The 21,095-nt window shown below is 34.7% G+C and overlaps 1 protein-coding gene across 1 annotated transcript in view; it reads right to left on the bottom strand.

Annotated features, from left to right (window-relative positions):
* LOC132795106 (protein sidekick) overlaps positions 1–20,224 on the bottom strand; it is a 112,886-nt gene extending 92,662 nt beyond the window's left edge. Inside the window, 2 exon segments of the mRNA XM_060805584.1 lie at positions 18,761–19,197; positions 20,062–20,224. Of these exon segments, the coding sequence (XP_060661567.1) occupies positions 18,761–18,944 (184 nt within the window). The 5' untranslated portion in view covers positions 18,945–19,197; positions 20,062–20,224.
* Positions 20,225–21,095: the final 871 nt, after the last annotated feature.

Genomic DNA, 21,095 nt, shown 5'->3' with positions numbered 1-21,095 from the left:
GTACATCAACAAAACGCGAATTGGGGGAGCTTAAGGAATTCGGAACATGAAGCGGACAGCAACAACAGCAGCAACAACAACAACAATGTGCATTCCAAAGCAAATGCCAAACGTTCCCCGATGGCGCGCACGCAAACTATCAAATAGCTCTGGCATAGCAAACGCAACAAGCGAGTCAAAGTCGAGGAGACCACTTGATAACACTGCATTTGCTGCAGTGGACCACGATTTTGAGGCATGCTCCAAAACCGAATTGGTCAATATTGGTGCTGTGCAATAGCAGTCGCGACTTGTGCAGAGCAATCAGCTTGAACTACGAAAACGTTACGTAGCAAGCAGCTTGATCAGGGAAGAGTTGCATAGCAGCTAGCAAAGTGGCTAAAGAACTTGCAGTTTCATAGCAAGCATCTAAGAATTTGCTCACAGCACTTCGCTATAACTGTGTCATAGCAGACAGCTATGACCAGTAACAGAACGCGTTGCATAGCAATGAGCTTGCTAAGGGAATCCCATTAAAGCAGCGTTACATAGCAAGCAATGTTCCACAATTGAGGCATGGTCCAATACCGAACGGGTCAATATTCATGTTATTCAATAACAGTCGCAACTTGTGTAGAGCAATCAACTTGAACTACGAGAACTTTCATAACAAGCAGCTTGGTAAAGTAATAGTTGCATAGCAGTCAGACAAGTAGCTAAAAAACTTGTGCACAGCAGTTAGCTTTAACTGCGAAAACGTTTCATAGCAAGTAACTTGATCAAGAGTTACATAGCAGTCAGCCAAGTGGCTATAGTTAGCTTAAACTGTGTCACAGCAGATAGCTATGACTGGTAAGAGGACTCGTTGCATAGCAATGAGCTTGCTAAGGGAATCCCATTAAAGCAGCGTTGAATAGCACTTTGCAAGTGATTAAAGAGACAAAGGCAAAGAGTGAGAGAGAGAGAGGAGGCTACTAAGCGTGGGCACATTATTGCTAACTGTCAGATAACTTGACAAACTAATAAAACCATAAAAGCCGCAAATAAACCGCTTGAACCGCAACCACCCTGTGCTGCGCCTGTACAATGTGCAGTGCAGTGCGTTCACCCTGTGACCATTATTCGATAAACAATTTGCATTTAGTAGGAATGTGTCAATGCGTTCAGTGTTAGGTGAAGGGATTGGGACATTAATGAATGCGACAAGTGTAAAATTTGTATTTCAAATTATCATAAACATCATAATGGAGAGAATGATATGCATACTGACTGCGTGTGTTATGCTGATGCTGCTTGCGGCATGCTGTGGCATGTTGCATGTGTTGCACATACACATATATAATGCCCTGCGACATGCACTAAGTAAACACAACACAACACAACACAACACACCCACGCACGCACGATTAGTGTGCGCAATTATTTATTTTGCCCCTCTCAAATAATCTAATTGAATGTATACTACACATGCAAATTATGAAAATTCTATTACGATTGATTTTAATTCAATTTTTAACCAGTTGCCGCTGCCACTGACGCCGCGGGGATAACTCAATTAAATTACAGACAAATCATTACAAAATGCCATAAATTATTTTTAGTTTTATCGCCAATAAACTGACTAGTCGGAATTAGGGAAACTTGTCAATTGGTCAACTTTGTTTTTTCAGTGGAAAAACTTGTTTTTGCATTTGACGCATAAAATGAATTCAAGTGTAAGTTGACTAATCCAAATAACAGCTTAAGAAATACAAAGATTTCAGCGGGAATCAAATTGAATTTCATCAATAAGGTTTGATTAATACTCGATGATCTCAGCAATAGATTAAGAACTCTTCTTCCGAATACTTCCTTAAGTAACTCTTCTTATGAATACTATATTCAGATTAAATAGAGTTAAATAAGTTAAATATTTAATTACAACAAGTTACAACTCCTTTATTTATTAATAAAGAATAGAAATCACATTGAATTTAATCAATAAAATAAAGTTTGAATAATGCTCGATGATGTCAGCAATTAAATTAGAACTTTTCTGCTGAATACTATATAAAGATTATACAAAGTCAAATAACTTCCCTGAGTATTTTATTACTTTATATAGTTAACCAAAGAATCATAATCATCAATTGAAGCTAATGGGAAAAAGAGTACTTTAAAGACGCTTCAGTCATAATAATTAATAGCTTACTTGACTTCTATTAAAAGAAACCCCAATTCAAATTAAGACATTTTGGGGTTGGTCAATGCAATCAAACCATAAAATGTTGCCACATCTAGTAAACTAAATGAAAAACGGAAATATGACTAATTTAATTAGCTTGGATGGCGCATGGAGCCAAACAGAATTATCTAAATAAGGTATCGCATTAGGCCGAAAGCAAACGAAATGTGTAAATAAAATGCAATTGAAGCCACGTTTCGTTTTGTTTAGTTTTGCTTTGCTATGTGACGCATATTGGGTAAACAAATATGATTAATATGCCAACAATGGCCACTAGGTGTCGCTGCTGTGCATAATAATGAAAACAAGCAGCCAGAAACAGAAATTCTACATAATTTGTCGCCGATTGTCGCCGTTAAACATTTCCGTTTCTTGTTTTGCGTTTTGCTTCATTTTCGTTTCATTCTCTCTTTTTCTTTTTCTCTTTCTGTTTCTCATGTCTTTGTTTCGGCCAGGTCAACGCGGCGCCCTGCACTTGGCAACCAACAACAACAAAAAAAAAGTGACTCAGCTGCGTGAGAGAGCAGCGAGCTTTGAGCTTCCAAGATCCGAGATCAATATGCATATGATTCATGCAAATGGCATGGCAACAAAAGCAAAATACAAAGCAGGCAACAAGCGTGCTCAACACTCAACTCGTTTTGCTTTTCTGGCCCACATTTTCAGTGTGTGTTGCGACAACCTTCCATTTTGGAATTAACTAATCGCAGTGCAACATCCATCATTGAGGTGAGGTTTGCGTTCATTTTTTTTTTTTCAAATATGTATTTTTTTTTTTGGTTTTGATAACCGATAAACGATAAGCGAAAGCACAGCAAAATGCTTAGCAATCTGGCGCACATGACGCTCATTAGCTGTGTGGCCAATGCAAACAACATACACACACCAACAAAAAAAAACAACTGCTGACACCTTCCCTTCCCGACCGCTGAACAATTCACTCGCCCCCTCGAAACGAAAAAAGCCCTGGAATCCGTTTCTAAGTCGCTGGCGCAGCGATAACCTGCACTTGTTGTTCTTGTTGCTATTATTATTATTACTATTATTATTATTATGCATGTGTGTTGGGCTATTACGACAAAACATAAATGTTTGTGTGTGTGGTGACAAAAACTGGTTGGCATAGCAGCGACCTCTTGGGCCAACAACACGGATTCGGGGGAATCCAATGCGCGACTACGACGACTACCTGATAAAACCTGCCGACGACTGGTTGACTACTAATCGCAATAATAATAATCATAAACCAGAGACAACAATCCCCAAAGCAACAAACGACAAATTTCATGCCACAGAGTACTACTTATAAGCAACAGCAACAACAACAACAATGATAACAACAACTCACACTTTTGTTAACAATTGCTAGGTAATGTTTTTCAACGCTCTTTTTTTCTTGTTGTTTACAATGTGATTTACGGAATTAAACAAAAAAAAATATGTGGAGCACAACACTTTTGATAAGAAACCTGAATGCATTGGCTTTATTCGCTTTTACCATACCATATCAGCTCTGGGGGCAACTTCGTGCTAATAGAGCTCTTTGAATTCCTCGATTTACTTTTTTTCGAAAATGTGGGGGATAAAAAATATGAACATAAAAAAATCTAATCAAAGTGAGTACTTTGATGCATTAAGTTTCCTTTTGCAATTATGACGAAATATCAAGCAGTTATTTTTTATTAAAAGCCAAATCTGATTGTTCTTTTGAGTTTGAGTTTATTTTTATTAGTTTCATTTAAGCTGCTTGTTCGTGTCATCAGTTAATTATTTAATATGGTTTCGATATTAGAACCAACTCATTCTAGTTCATAGATTTCAGTATTATTCTGTTTTAGTATATTTTGTATTTATGTTTAATATTTAATTTATTTTAACTGTTGTTTTCCTTTACTTTGTTTTATTTCAATGTTACAGTTGAAAGTTTAATTTTATGTTGTTTTGTCGATTTAGTATTTGAAGTATTTTTTTAGTATTTCATTTTAGAATTTTACTTCAGCAATCAATTATATAATATGTTTAATTTCGATATTAAAACCAACTCATTTTGGTTCACTGAATTTAGTTTTACTTTATTTGTATTTTTTTGTTTTTTTTAGTATTTATTTTAAGTATTTTAAATTTAAAATAAATGTACTTCACATTTTTTTAATGTATTTAATAAATTATTGTTGAAAACATATTTTATAATATCTTTAAAAAAGTTCTACAAGTTTCTGGTATATTTTCTGGTATTTCTTCTCATCGTATTATTTCCATTTTCGATGCAATTCTTTTTGATGCCTTTTACATGCGTAAGACCTTCGTGTCTTTTCGTTTAGCCCATCTTTTGGTCAAGAGCGTCAACAAAGCGTAAAACACGCAAGAAATGAAAAAAGCCGCAGGGCTAATTCTCGACAGATCGGCGAATGCAGGTTATACATATATGTATGTATGTATGTATGTAGTATATAGTATGAAATGAAAATAAATTGTGGCATACGTCAAGGCGTCATAAAGCACAATAACAAGTGAAAAGTGTGCAAGAATAGTCGAGAAAGGTGCAAGAGAAAGAACTTGCAAAAAAAAGTGGCCACAATGATGGTGCTTGCCGCATGCCACATGCAACACAACCACAGGCCAGGCCAAAGATGAGACAATTGTTGTTCTTGTTGTTGTTGTCGGTCGGTTGGTCTCTGGACACAACGACTCTCAAGCAGCTCAAGTGATGGCCGCTGAGAATACGGCGGCAGCATTTTGTCAGCAAGCTGCAAGACTTGTTTCTTCAGCGAGAGAGAGAGAGAGCGAGAAAGCAGGAGTTGGGTCAGCCAGTAGAATGGCAAAACTGAACAACTTTAAATGCTAACTGCCAGACTCAAGCACAGTTAGAGACTGAGAAGAGGGAGAGGAGTAGGGAAAGGGACAGCAACGGAGCACAGACAAAAGAGTTGGCAACGTGCACAAGAGTTGCTGTTGCTGTTGTTGTTGTTGTTGTGGTGGTTCTCTCGCTGGGCTTATTTAATATTTAAAAGCGTCAACTGAAACCCGTCCGAGTTTTGCTTGCGGGCCACACAATCTACAGCAAAATGAACAAATACCAACAACAATGCAAATGCAGACGAAGCGCTCTTCAAGGGCAGCAAAGGGATTGGTGGGGGCGGGGGGGGTACAGGTGATTGCGCCTACAGGTACGAGAAGGGCGTGCTCAGATTCAAGTCTATGTAAAGTTGATAAGGCGTGTAAAAGAATATAAAATATGTGCATAATAAAATTAGCAATGCGAGGAGAGAGCTAGCTAAAAAGTACTCCAAACCCAACCTCCTCTCCCCCCTCGTACCCTTCTCCATTCCTTCGCATTGTGTGTGGAGGAGGCGTGTTCTGGAAGCCATAAATAAATGCCCCAACTATTGGCATTAGCACAGAGAGAGAGAGAGAGAGAAGTTCCAGGGAAATAGACAAGGACATTCCAAAGCCAATTGAGCCTTCCTGACCTTACCAAAATATTTGCTATGTTGCGCTGTAGAGCTCGGAAGGCTGAACACAGCCCGAGGACATCATAATTCAGCTTTATAGTGCTTGGTGCTCCATCAACAATTTCATTTATCAAAATTGCAATTAACAACAAATAAGTTTGCCATCTGCGACGTGCGGCAGCCAATTAACGTTGCAAAATGCAAACACACAATGGAGAAATTATCACAAAAACGTATGAATAAATGTTTGGAATTTCCAATTTGAAATAGAAATACAACAGACAGAGAAATCAAGTGGGAGGCGTCGCAATAGAGAAGTTTAAAATAAACAATACTGCCAATTAAATTTATCTGTTTAAATTGCTGAATATTGAGTTCATGTTTAAATTGATGAAAATATAAAATAAAATTTGAAAAAAAAACAACTTACTGCTCCACAAAATAAATATTGAATCATCTAATGAAGAAGAAACTTACCTAAAAAGAAAAGAGAAAATATTAAATTAATATAATTTGTTTATGTTGATAATTTTGCAGAAATATTCCGCAATATTTTAGCAAAAATTAACCTGTTCTCCTTGGTATAAATAATATCAGAAAAATGTTTAGATAATGAATAAAATTTCGTTGATATATACGCAGAGAAACCATTTTTTGAAACAATTATAGATAAAAATGAAAAATATTCTGCATTAGAAAAATGCTTGGATTATGCTTACAATTTTGTTGAAATATTTGTAGAATTCTAGATAAAAATAATAGCTTCAAATGTTGAACAATATTTTGCACAAAATAAAATTTTGAAATTATGTTTAAGTTTTTGTTAAGATTTATCAGAAGTATTTTAAACAATTATAGATAAAACTGAACAAAATTTGTTCAGATTATGTTTAAAATTTACTGATATTTTTGCTGAAATATTTCAACACATACATATATAGAGAAAATCGTAGCATAAAATCAATAATGTCCAAAAATGACTGAGAGAAGTTTTGTCAACGAAAAACAAAACAAAGATTTTTCGGTATGACAATTAAGCAGACTCAGTGAGGTTGAAGCTTGATTTGGGTAATTGGCATTTTTGCATCATTATGAGATATTTATTAGCTGAGCTGGAAAAGTCTGGAGACCAAAATAGGGAAGGGAATGATAATGGGCAAGTTGGCGCAGTGCTAACTCGTTTATCTAAACGCCATATCGTCATGGAGCCAACAGCAGAGGCAGGCAAAGCCAAACAACAGCAATGTGAGTGACCGACCAGACCGACCATCGGTTGGTGGTCAGAGGCCACTGACAACAACAGCAGCAGGAGGTGAAGGAGAAGCAGAAGCAGTGTCTAGGCCCAGAGTTTTTGTTAAGGGTTTCAAAGCTACCTGCCGAGAGTGTCGGGAAAAGGGAAAGGGGAAAAGGTAACTGCCAACAATAGGCGCTGCAGTTAAACACACACACAAGAGAGAGAGAGAGAGAGAGAAAGGCAGATGTATGTGAGTTTGTGTTGCTCTAAAGTTACTGCCACACATCCCAAAGCAAAATTAAATTATTATTACCAAAATTCCAAATTTACTTTATACTATATTTTACTACGAGTATTTTCAAGCATTTTTTCAAGTCATTCAAAATTCAATTATTATTAGCAAAATTCAAAATTTTGCAGTTCTTTTGGCAGGTTTTTAGTGCAACTCGCTTTTGTTGTCGTTCAACTCTGACCGGAAATGTCTAATGATTGCTGCGTCGCAAAGTCACTGCAAATGTCGCCACAAACAGACAGACATGAAGAACGTTTACACACACACACACATACACGCACACATATGCACACCATTAGCCATCTCTCTCTCTCGTTTGCTCTCCCTCTCTCTCTCTCTCTGGCTGGGACTGCAGTCAATTTGCACCTGGCCAACGTTGGCTTCTATAGGCGTAATACGGCAATAAAAAGTGTAAATGCTTTTGATACGCTTCAACAGAGTTTTATCGACTTGTCAGCGCTTATGTCACACCTTATAAAAGGGTAACAAAATAGGCAAACATATTATTAAATACACTAAAATGTGCAAAAATGTTATTAAATTATATTGGTTAGTTTGAGAAAACTAGAATTAAAGGCAGAATTTCTAAGATTTATTTGAAAATTTGAATTAAAAGCAGTAACTCCGATATATTTATGTATAATTAATATTTTAACATTAAGTGGGTTAAAGAAAACTAGATTTAAAACCAGCATTTCTAATCTTTATTTAATAAATTTGAGTTTTCTATAATAGCAATGATTGTTGTAGAAAAAATAATTCTTGAATTGAATTTTTCCAAAAAAAAAAACTTTATATTTGTTAAATTGTGTATTTAATTAATATTTACTTTATTCAATATAAGTGCTATCGAAATTTTATAGCTTTATCTATTACAGTTCCTGAGATGTAGATGTTCATGCGGATGGACGGACGGACAGCCAGACGGGTAGATGCACATGGCTATATCGTCTCGGCTTTTGACGCTGATCAAAAATATATGTATATACTTTTTGGGGTCTACCTATTACATATATTTCCTGTGGGCACAAACTTATCATACCCTTCTACACTATGGATAGCGAGTATAATTCTACAAAATCTCTATTGCGGGAAGCATTTTAAATATAGAATTTCTATAATATAAGAGTTTAATATACAAATCACAATTGTTAAAAGAATAAATTAAACTGACAAACTTAGAAAAATCAAATACGAATATTTGCTATATTATAAAATAATAAATATTTTTGCTCATCTAAATACGGAATTGAATTTTTACAGCTGTAATTTATAACATTCATAATATATATAAAATATACATTTATAAATTCATATATTTGCTAGATAGCGCATCAAAAAGTCAGCTATTTATTCATTGCTGCATGGACTTCATTTTGATGTTGGATATTTCGTTTGCAGTTTATGCAAATGCGGTAAAAGGTAACCAGTAAGCTCAGGTACTCAACGAGTGGCCTGCAGAGACATGGTCCCGTCCCAGTGCCCCTCGCTTCCCTCTCCCCCTCCTCTTGCTGCCGCTCCCTCTCTCCACACCTTAGACGAGGCCCAAGCGCAATCAACTCGTTGGCCTTGATCGTTTGACGTTGCTGCCGCTGCGGTTAGTGTTGCCGTTGCTTCTTAGTGTTGCAGTCAATCAGACAGACAATCAGACAGACAGTCAGTCAGTCATTCATTCACGCAGTCAGTCGATTCATCAGTGGCTGGCTGCCTCACTAGCATATTAATTACAACAAACAATTCTAGTGCCAAGTCGAAGAAGCTCAAGCCGAAGCCGAAGCCCATAAATCTTCGGTTATTTTTTGTTATTGTCCATTTCAACAGTTCCAACATGAATTTGACTTTTTTCCCATTTACTTTTCATGCTACTCTCGAAGATAGTGTTGGAGGAGCTATATTTTCAAGTTAAACCAACACGAAAGTACTAAATATACTCTTTGCTGATCTGCACTGAAGATTCTTGACTGCAATTGTTACATTTCTCATTTAAATAAGAAATAATAATTTGGTGTAGAAATAGATGTTTTCTTCTTTCAGATTAAGTTATTATAAACCTTCATCTATTTATATATTTATCTTTAGTTTTCTATTATCTATTTTTATTTTAGCATTTTTCAATATCTTTTATTTAAAATTCATATTATTTTCTTTAAGTCTTTTAATGTCTTCTGCTTTTCTATCTATATAATTCATACTTCAATATTTTTCAATATATATGAATATATAAACAGACATTTTTCTCTAATAAACTATCTTATTTCTCATTTATTTCTTACTCTTTTTGTTTCTTTCTTATTGTGTTTGTTTTTTATTTTCTTTTATTTTATATTATAGTTTTATTTTTTATTATTATTTTATTTTATATTATTATGTTATTTCACATTTTTGTTTTATTGTATATAATTATTTTTAATTTAAATTTTTATTTTATTTATAATATAAATATTTAGTAGTATATTGTAATATATTCTATTAATTTTTTTCTGAATTATCATTTTATTTAACATTATTTTATTTATATTATTGTTTTTTTTTTAATATTATATATTTTTTTTAAACATAATTGTTACTTTTTTATTTGTCCTATTATTTTCATGTTGAAATATCTACCTATATAAAATATAGAAGCTTTTTTTGCTTAGCGTCTTTTCCTTCAGTCTCTTTTACTGTCGTTTATATTGTCTCTCTTTAACTATTATATTTCTATATTCTACTTCTTTTATTTATATTTTTGAATTTTCTAGTATCTACGCTTAGAATTTTTTTAGCTTTCAAGGGCATTACAAAGTCGCTCACTTGAGTTATTCGCTGCAGCAATTTTGCTGCATTATTGCTTTCTGTTTTACAGCTGACCCATTGAATGTGGCCAAGTTGCAAGTTGTTGTTGCACGTGCCCGCCGCTTGCGTTGTAAGCTCATTAGGTGCTTAATAAATGCTAAACACCACAGCAGCAGCAAAAGTACAAATACCTTAGCTCAACCTCAAAAACGAACCAAGTCGAGGGGAGAAGAAATAAAGAAATATTATTTATGACTGCTCAAAATGCAGCTCACAACAGGCCACAAAAAGTAAAAAACGACGGAGGGGTAAAGCAAACACAACAGTAAGAAACCAAAAAAAAAAACCGAATCAACTTGATTGCATTTTATTTATTTTTTCCATTTAATTTTTCGTTGGTGTTTTTCTACACTTTGTTGCAAGTGGCACAATGCTAATTGAAATGCGCGCCAAAGCGAGCAGCAGCAGCAGCAACAAATAACAACAAATCACAGCAATAGCAGCGGCAACAACAACAACAACAACAATTTATTGAGTGTGGTACGGAAACATTACACAAAAGGTGTGTGTGTGCCAAGAGAGCGAGAGCAAGCAAAGTTCTCGAGGAGAAAACTTTAGAATACTTAAAAAGCAAAGCGTAGGCTAAGGCTAAGCAAAAACATAACAACAACAAAGCCAAACCAAACCCAGTGGAAGGTTAACACAACAGTTAGCTGTACCACAATTCCGATTTCCTAAGCAATTAAATTCCAATTGCGGCATTGTTTTGCAACACAACTTTGACTGCCAATTGCCTCATGCCTCATGCCTCATGCCTCATGCCTCATTCCTTTGTGGCTTCTACACACAATTTTAAATATTGCAATTAACCATTCTGCCTTTATTTTGTCGTTGTTCTACAAAGCAAAGCCAAAACTCAAGACTGAAAAGACAACAAAGCTATCAGTCAATTAAAATAAACAACAACGCTCGTCTTATCGCTACAGTGAGACCTCTATAAACGGACAGCTTTGCAGTTGATTTGTCCAGAAAGTATGCGAGTTATTTGCCATTTAGGCAAATTGCAAAATTCCAAACAAAACTGTTATAAACTTTCGTTGTTATAATCTCTGTCAATATTAAACGAAATATATTTCATTGAATTTATTCGAAAGTTAGAATATAAATATATATATTAAACTGTTCTCTAGAAATCTCTTTATATAATGTTTATTTTTATACCCACTACTCATATTGTGTAGTATACGGTATATTTTGAAAGTATATACCAAATATATGCTTCGGTATATTTGCGGTATATTCATTTGGTATATTTAAAGAATAATTCCGCTCATGCATGTAATAGTATACCAATATACTAAATATTACCATTGGTATATTTTAGTATTTTTGTGGTATATTGGTATATTTTAAGAATAATGTCTCATCTTACTCGTTTTTTTTTTTATTTTAGTTGAAAGCTGAATTTTGGTGTGTTAACTTATTATATAATCTAAATTAATGTCAATTTGCGGCATTAGCTTATTTTGGTTAAATAAAATGTTTCAATTAAAAATAAAAGGTTTATTTAAGTTAGCCTTTCTATTTTTCAACATTTTTTTTTTCAAAGGCAGTTGAAATGAATTCTGAAATGAGTAAAAGGCTGTTTTTCCAACGATTCTTTTAAATCCTTCTCTAATTAATTTGTAGACTTAAAAATATGTTAAAGTTCATTTTTAAAATATTTTAAAAATAAATATAATACCAATTAATATACAAATGATTGTCAAAAATTTGTAAGAACATTTTAGAAATGATATAAACATAAATATGAAATCAATTACATTGAAAATCGTTGTCAAAAATGTTTAAGATCATTTCAAATATAGTATAAAAATGAATATAAAACCAATTTCTATACAAATAGTTGCCAAAAATGTTTAAGATCATTTAAACAACAAATATGAAAACCAATTTCTGTACAAAATCTTTGTCAACCGCTTAAGTAAAGGCGAAATGACTATTGACTAAACTAAAGAAGAAACAAAAGTTGTACAAAAATGTTAGCTATAGGTAAATTTGGTCTCGAAAATTTTAAGATATTTTATTTGGCAATAAAACGGAATTGAAACAAGATTTTTTGTTGCCCAAGCTAATTCATAGAGGGGAATAGAGCAATATGTATTGCAGAAAGAGGCGCAAAGTCAGATTAGTTTTTGGCTGCCAAGAAGGAGGCAAAGGGGCAAGTGTGGCACAAACTGCAGTGCAGCGAGGAGGCTGCCACTGACACTGCGATTGCGACTGTGGCACATTTCGCGTGTGACAGGACAGCGGGCACTTAAGTGAGCAATGACCGGTTATCGCCCGAAAACAACAACAAAACGTGAAAAGAAAAAAAAAATAGCGACACAACACAACTCATGCCACATGCCACATGCCGCACAGCACATGCCGCACATGCCACATGCCACATGCCACCACAGTCGAATATTGGGCAATGTAATTTGCTAGATTCCAAAATTGTTTGACCGCCTCCTGCTGATTTTTGCCATTGTGTTGGCACTTTTGCATACGACACAAAGGGAGGCGCCACACAGAATGAATGGGATAGTGTTGCATATCGCATAATTGTTATTGTTATTATTGTTATTTATGCTGCTGCCGTCGTTGCTGCTGCTGCTGCTGCTGATGAGGCAGCTAGTTGAAGCCAGTTGATGCTGATGTAGCATCAAAATGTGCAATGCGATTATATTGTCAATAAAAACGCATTAGAATAATGCACAAAATTGTGTTGAGCACCACATGCTTTATATTTTTTTTTTTTGTGTTGTGGCATGCAGCATGCGGCACATGTTGCTGTTGTGTTTGCTCCTCTATTATTATTAGCATTATTATTGTTATTATTATTGATGCAGCCGCTGCTGCTGCAGTTTTGTGGGTCAATCAATTTGGTGCGCAATAAAACAATGCTCGGGATAACACAAAGATGATTTATCTAATCTATATTTCTCTCCCTCTCTCTCTCTTTCTCTCTCTTGCCACCAAAAATGTTGGTTGTGCGCTAAATATTTGAATTATGCTCTCAGGCATAATCAGAAACATGACCAAAACACAACAAAGCCAACGCAATTCCTGTCAAACTGCACACCGTTTGTGAGTCACTGGAACAAAGACATTCTCCTGCTGACTAGCTGAAAAAAATGATCTGTGAGAATGATGAAAAGTTTTCAAATCGACAAAAAAAAAACATAAAACACTCGCATTTCAAATGCATAAATGTGTGAAATGAAACATAAACAGGGCATGCTCGAATTCTCTATGCACTACCACGACGAGACATAAACAAGAAATTGTTCAGCAAATATTTATTGTTAATCTCCCCTTACAAAATGGGAAATATTTCAGTGCAACACAAAATGAAATGTTTACTTGAAGTAACCAAAGCAGTTTTACTAGCTTAAGTTTGGAGCTGTGAAATTTACATTGAAAAAAATTCCGAATACCAATCAATTTAAATAAATACAAAATTGAACCTTTTTAATAGTATATAAGAACGGGAGAACAGAAAGCTTTTGTTCTGTTTCTGTTTTGTGCCAGTTGTAATCAGAACAAGAGATCTGCTCGATTTCAATATGTTACATATTGATATGCAAGTTTTTTGCACACAATTTGCAGCAGATTGTTGCAAGCCTTTGTCAACAGTACAAAAAATATGGTAAATTTATGCCTGCACCTTTTATCATTTATCTGTATTTTTATTTTTTTTTTTTTTGCTTTTTGTCTGTGTGTTGTAATCGGAGAAGTTGTGAGTCGACTGTGAGAAACTGTTTTAATACCCAATACACATAAAGTAGAAGGGTATTATAGTTTTGTGACAGGCAGGAAATGTATGTAACAGGCAGAAAAAACATCTCTATCCGTCTGTCTGTCCGTCCGACCTTCCGTATGAACACCTAGATCTCAGAGATTGTTGTAAAACGTATCTTAGAAATTCTTTTGCATGGACAATAACTCCAACTTACATATTATGGTATACATAATACATACGTGGAATATTTTGTAATCTATGGTATATTTAGATTGTCTTACTATATCAATATACCAAATATGGTCTTTAGTATATTTTATAATTTTTTGGTATATGACATTCTGGTACATTTTGTACTCTACGGTACATTATGCAAGCAGTACTATTTCAATATACCGAATAAAGTATTTAGTATATTTTAGTATGCTATGCTATATGTTAATCTGGTATATTTTATACTGCATTTTTATATTTAGAATATTTTGTACTATATCAATATACCAATATACATTTGGTATATTTTTTAGTATTTTTTTGGTATAATTACTTAGTATAATATTTGGTATATTAAAAATTTATACCGTAGTGTTTTGCTTTCCTCAAATGCGTATTAGCGGGTATTTCAAAGTCGAGCACACTCGACTGTAGAATTCTTATATTTTTTTTTCTTCGTTTTGCGACTGACAAAAATTCACATGCAACGCCAATGCAAAGAAAGTGGCAAACAGCTGCACAAACAATTTCGAAAAAAAAAGACTGAGACTCTTTGGACTCTTCGTCCAGTGCAAACAACAACAAAACAGGTGTCACACAGCAAACTGATTGGATGTCCAATCTGAGACAGATAATTAGCTGATAATATGCCCAGAGACAGTGCAAATGAAAGACTGAAAATGGGAAACGGGAAACTTCATCCTTCGAGCTGCTTCATCAGCAGTTTCCCCGACGAGTCGCGTCATATTTAATATGTAAATAAATATTGCGAAATTCTTAAATAAATCACATAGCTATCGTTTATATTCCCACAACAACAGCGTGAAATTAAATAAAAGTAAAATAAAACTCGAAAACATTGTGAAAAAAGTGTTGACGCTGCGTTGGCGTCGCTTATTTTGGTTTTGCTTTTGCTTTTATGTGAATTCACTGAAGGTGAAAAATAAGGCAATATTTACCTAAAATGCATATTCAATATACAAATTTCTCAATGACCTTCACCACCCACACAAAACGCAAAGCTCAAAAGAAACAACACCCACTTCAGAGGCAAATAAAATGCGGTTCAAGTGTTTCTTTCCCCCCAGAAAACTAAGGAAAAAGAAGTATTGCATGTTGCTGCAGTTTTTAAGCAAAATTGGGAGAATATTTTACAACAATTCTCTAATCGCATAGATATGAAATATATAGCATATATGGAGAGATAATAAATAAATTAAGCAATGTTTTCATTCCATTAAAATATATCAAAAATACAATAAAGACGATAAAGAAAACAAGTAAGAAAGCTACAATCGTGTAAACTTTAAAACTTTAAAATATACCGAATTAATATACCACAAAATACTAAATATATACTGAATTATAAATTCAAAATATACCATTCAGTGCAAAATATACCAGACCTGTTTTAAGTATGCTTTTTTGTCATACAAAAGTATTTCTTAAATAACTTTTAAAAATTCTATTTTTTCAGCATTTGGTGTAACATAAATCTAATAATTGTATAGTATGCAAACGTGTTAAAGACGTTTTATAATTAAACATTGAAATCAATGGAGAAGTATTACAGTCTATAGAAGTGGAACTATAATAAAAGTCAGACTTTTAATTTGTGCAGAGATATTCTTAAGTTGAATAAGTATGAAATATGTAGAATACATAAATGTAATCAATAGAGATTCAATATAATTGAAAATGCTAATAAAAAATGAACTTGAAAATGTGTTAACATTAAAAATGCTATTCAATGCAAACTTTTTTAGAAATTGAAACTTTTTATAGCCAATTTCAGAGCAAGTTTTGACAGTTAAAAAGTATATTATACACAATATGTACAGAAAACTAAAAAATAAATGCAAAATCCAAGATTAAAATAGCATTTAAGTTAAAAACCAATCAGCTCCAAGTTTTAATTACAAGTTAAATACAATTTTAATTTAGTTTCGAAGTAAGTAAGTAAGAAAATTTGTAAGATTTATAGAGAACTAAGAAATATTTACATATCTATTTCAAACATTATAAAATTTTCGTCCCACTTCGCTCTTTCAAATTTTCGAAAAACAATTCCCGACATTTTCGAATTGGGCGTTATTAATTTAATCTTGTCTCGATGGTCACAGATTGTCGTGTTTATATTTGACGAAGTGAAATGTGCATTACAAATTCAAATTGCGGGACTTGTTCTGTTAATTAACTCGACTACGACAATGTTTGTTGTGTGTGTAATGTAATATTTAATATTTGATCTTTCCCCATACCTTTTACCTCCCTCCCTCCCTCCATCCCCCTTCCACACTCACCACACACCCCACACACAAGTCCAATTCGATGTCAAAGCGAGAATCTCATGCATATATATTCAAACATATATATAGAATAACAAATATGCACATCAACAACAAACATATTCACAGAGAGAGAGAGAGAGAGAGAGAGAGAGAGAGAAGAGATAGAGAGAGCGATAGAGACAACAGAAAATTGAAATTTTATTGAAGTATTTTGTGGTGCTCGATAATTGGGAACGGCGTTAAAAATTCTGAATTCTGAATTCGGAATTCTAATGCCACCATTTCACATAGCAATTACAGGTATTCATTCTCTCCTCTCATTCATTAATTAGTTTTGTTTTCCACAAATTGGATAATTGTTGAAATTTTCGGGTGTTCTTATTGTTATTGTTTTGCGTTTCGGTATCTCAATTAACGCAATTATTTCAATTATATATTTTTAGCTAATTGAAATTCGAAATATTTGTGAAACGAAACGCAATGAAATGGATTGAAATGAAATGGAACAACGATGATTATTCACATGGAAATAAAATAGGCTTTGTAAATATTTAAATGGTGGTGGCGGGGGTGGAGGGGGAGAATAACTGGGAATAGAAATGGATTCAAGTGGCATCAGTATTAAAAACCAATTGAAAAAATAAAGCACTAAATACCTGAAATTTAATGTGCGATAAAGTGATAAAAATAAATAAAATACAATTGTAAATATGCCCAAAATACACACAGGTTTAATATATAGTAATATTTATGTAATGTTGACGAACTCTTTAGAAAATATTTAATAAATTGCATTTCGAATAAAAAGAAAATTCTTATCAAACATATCACAAACAAAATTCCACTTTATTGAATTTAATCAGCGAGGCAATTTATTTGTGACAATGATTAAAAGAGAAGCCAACAATCTATTTGATTATAATTAATTTACAAAGTGTGCCGTTAATTGCTGAATTAAATGCACACGTATTCGTGCAACATGGGGCAGAGCTAGTTAGAGAGTCAGAGAGAGGATTAAACGCATCAGAGAAGAGTGATTTCCTCTTTCCAGCATCAACTTTGTAATTTACTGTTTTACTCATGTAAGCTCCGAGATTAATTATCTATATAATCTAAACAAACAAATTAACAATAATGCTTCTTTGCTAATCGTTCTCATCTCTTTTAGCTGACAGTGCTTAATTAGACAGGTGTCTGCTATAAATAAGCCCAAAAGTATTCTACTTAAGCCTGCAAGTAATTGGACAATTTGTGCAATTTAAATCAGTTATGATATCAAACCTAATTTGATTGCCTAAAAATACCGACCTAGACAATTTCTTTGCCCATCTCTCTCCCATCTAAATTTAGTCTTTTTTGTGTGTTGCACACATTCTTCCGCTTAAATAGCACAGAATGAATCTCGTCTCGGTCTCAGTCTCAGTCTCTGTATTGAAAAATCTTATATTTCGCGACTCCCACTTGATTTGGAATTTCTTGTCACTCCTACTCTATAAGTCTACTGTCTGCACCGTTGCGCGTAGGCCTCTCAAAGGTTCCCTAAAATACATTCCAATTATGTGATGTTTCCAAAAAAAAAAAAAGTTACAAATATAATAGATAATAAGCATGTATCTTTCTTTTGATTGTTTGCGTTTTCAATAACAATTTATTTCAAGTTTGTTCTTCTTATTGTGCATTCTGTAGTTAAGTGAAAACTTGAAGAATTTTCACATTTAAATTTACATTTCTATATAAACTAATGTAATAACTTCAAAACAGTGAAAACTATGTCTGACTAAGCAAGTTTTCACTATTGAATTTACTTTCGGCTTCAGTAAAACCAAAAATGCATAAACAAAATGTATAAAATAATGTAAAACTCATCTCGCATAACTACTAAACTGGCCTTTGTGTGCACTCAACTGAGTGCACACTGTACTTCTGCAAACATGTGCGTGTGCGTACACACACACACACACACACTCAAGTGGCTTGCATTTGAAAGACACGTGTAAATCGCTCAAGTGACTGTTTTTTTGAGGTCAGTTTGTTTGACTTCATTTGATAACAGAACCCGACACAAATTATCAAAAGCAACTAAGCTAAAAACGGCTCGAGGCTAAACTAACAAAACTCCAGCTACTATTTAAATCACCTACTACTAAAATTTCTACGAAAAGTTCTACTACAAACTTCATTTAGCAAACCATCTCGACTACAATTTCCACTACAAAAACTTGTTATACTACAACTTATACTATTTCTTATAAAACTTCTTATACTGCTTCGCCTGCTACTAAATGCTCTTCGCTCGCTTTTGCCTAATTTCCTGGCTATGCTTTGAACCAGCGAAAAATTCCCACGGGCTGTTTGTTTTGTACTTGTTTGCAAGGCACGCCGAAAATAAAAAGAAATAATAATAATAATAATAATAAAGGCAGAGCAAGCGAGCGAGTGAACGAAAGTAGGGGATGCAGACAGGGACACGAGAAAAAGACAGAGACAGAGACAGAGGAGGAGACAGAACTTACCCGCGTAACATGAGCAGCTGTCCAAACCGAAAAGCAACAACAGAAGCAGCGCTGTCGTCGACGGCATTTTAAGCCAAGCTGCTGCTGACGGCGCTGTCGCTGTCGCTGTTGTTGCTGTTGCTGCTGGTATTTTGTTGGTGCGCCGCAGCGACGACGCCAACGATCGTCGCTGCCTTTGCTTCATTTGCGCCAGTTGTTGTTGCTGTAGCTTGTCTGTTACTTTGCCGCTGCGGCTGCTGCTGCTGCTGCTTTAATTTTTTTCTCACTTTTTTCGGTTGTTTTGTTTTTTGTTTCTTCTTTTTCGGCTTTTTGTTTTATTGTATGTGTGCACTTGGCAAAAAAGTTTTCGTTGTTATTTTCTTATTTTATATTTTCAATGAGGTTTGCCGCTTCTTATATTTTTGCTGAGCATTTTCTCTGCTGCCATTTTATTGTGCCTGCAATAGACAATTATAACAACAACAACAACGATAATAACAGAGGGCGTGTGTGTGCGGGAAAAAGACAGGAGACAGAAGACAGAAGACGGATCAGCAGCAACATCAGAAGAAGAAGAAGAAGAAAAAGAACACAAGACACAACGTTAAACAAATGTTAAACGTCGTCGTCATATTGATCTATCAGCATTGCTCTTTACGCCATCATTCGCACTCAACGCTTAGCGCTCTCACGCTCACGCACACCTGCCGCAGGTAACGAGAGCGAGCGAGCGAGCGGGAGAGATCACGTTTAAAGAGAGCGACCCAGAGAGAGCGTAAATTTTAATGGGAATTCTTCTTCTGCTTCACCTTCTGCGGCTATTTCTTCTTCTTCGACAACTGCTGCTTGTTTTTAGTGTGTGTTTTCTGTTTTTGTTGCGCTCTCGCTATTTTGTGGCTTTTGTTGAACCCTTTTTTTCTTCTCTTAGCCTCTTGCTTCGTTTTGGCTGCAAGAACTCGTTTTTCACATGCAATTCTTTTTAAGCTGCGCTCACACACCCACACACACACACATTCACTAACACATAAGAAACGCACACACACACACACTAGCATAAAGATGAGAAAAAAATGTAATTATTAATTGTTGTGAATAATTTTTCAACATTTGTTTTGTTATCTTTCGCTTTGGCTTTCGACTATTGCAGTTTATTGCTCAAGCATTTTTGCCTTTATTATTCACACACTCACACACACGCTCACCAGTCCACAAGCAAACAGAAAAAAAAAACAACAAAAATATTGAAAGATCATTGCGCTGCTGCTGCCGACGCTGATCGACGCGCAAGCAGAGCAAAGAAATACACGCACACATACACGTACATTTACACAGTTTCGCACGAACTGCGACTGCGACTACGCCAAAGTAGACGACGACGTTGACGGTGGCGGCGACAATGATGACGGCGACGATGCGACGACGACAACACACACACACGAACACGCGGCAATCTGAACCGTTCGTAACGCGCGCACAAAACAAACTGAAGCAAAACAAAATCCAGCACAGGCCAACGTCAAAAGTTGTTGAGTGAGTTTCGCTTAACAGGCCACTGTTGCTGTTAATGTTAATGCACGCTGCGCTGTTAACTTCGCTCGCATTGAACTGCTGCTACTACTGAAGTCGCATGCCAAAAACTCACTCAATGTTAATGTTAACTCAAAATGGAACTGTTACGAGGGCAAATGTACATTGACACTCAATTCGATGCAGCAAGTGTGATTTATTGAATATTAAACATATAAATATTTGATGATATGATATTTTCTATAAATTTAAATTACTAAGTTAGTTTCTAAGTTTCCATTTACTTGTTAAGTAGTTAAGACATTTCATACGAATTGCATGCCAAGCTAATTGGACGTTTTGCACCACTGTGGCGCAACAGATGCGGTCTATGCGAAGCACTCGACTATATGCAAACTTCACTCAAATGCAAAAAATTCGCTCAAGCATGCCGACAAACATTTTTGGCGGTTGCAATTCGAATAAATGTGAATGTGTTAAAAGTTAATGGGAAATGCGTGTTGCAGTGCGCATTAAATGAAATTAAAATATTTTGTAAATATAGAAGTTTTCACACAATATAATTTAGCTGATTTTTCAAATGCAAAACACACACACACAGCAAAAACGAAATATATCCGATTTTAACACGCATCTGTAAATACAATAAGCATCCTGTGCTCGTGGTTGTATGTATGTGTGTGTGTGTGTGGGAATGTATGTGTATTCATTTCAAAATGCACTTAAAAATTGCTCGCGACTTTTGTGTGTGTGTACGTGTGTGTGCCTGTGGGGCTTTGGCTAGAGGTCAGGTCAACTTCGTCGCCTGCCAATTAAAACTTTTTATGCG

Source organism: Drosophila nasuta, chromosome X (genome assembly GCF_023558535.2).
Source record: "Drosophila nasuta strain 15112-1781.00 chromosome X, ASM2355853v1, whole genome shotgun sequence".
NCBI lineage: Eukaryota > Metazoa > Arthropoda > Insecta > Diptera > Drosophilidae > Drosophila > Drosophila nasuta.
This window is presented reverse-complemented; position numbering and strand designations above follow the sequence as displayed.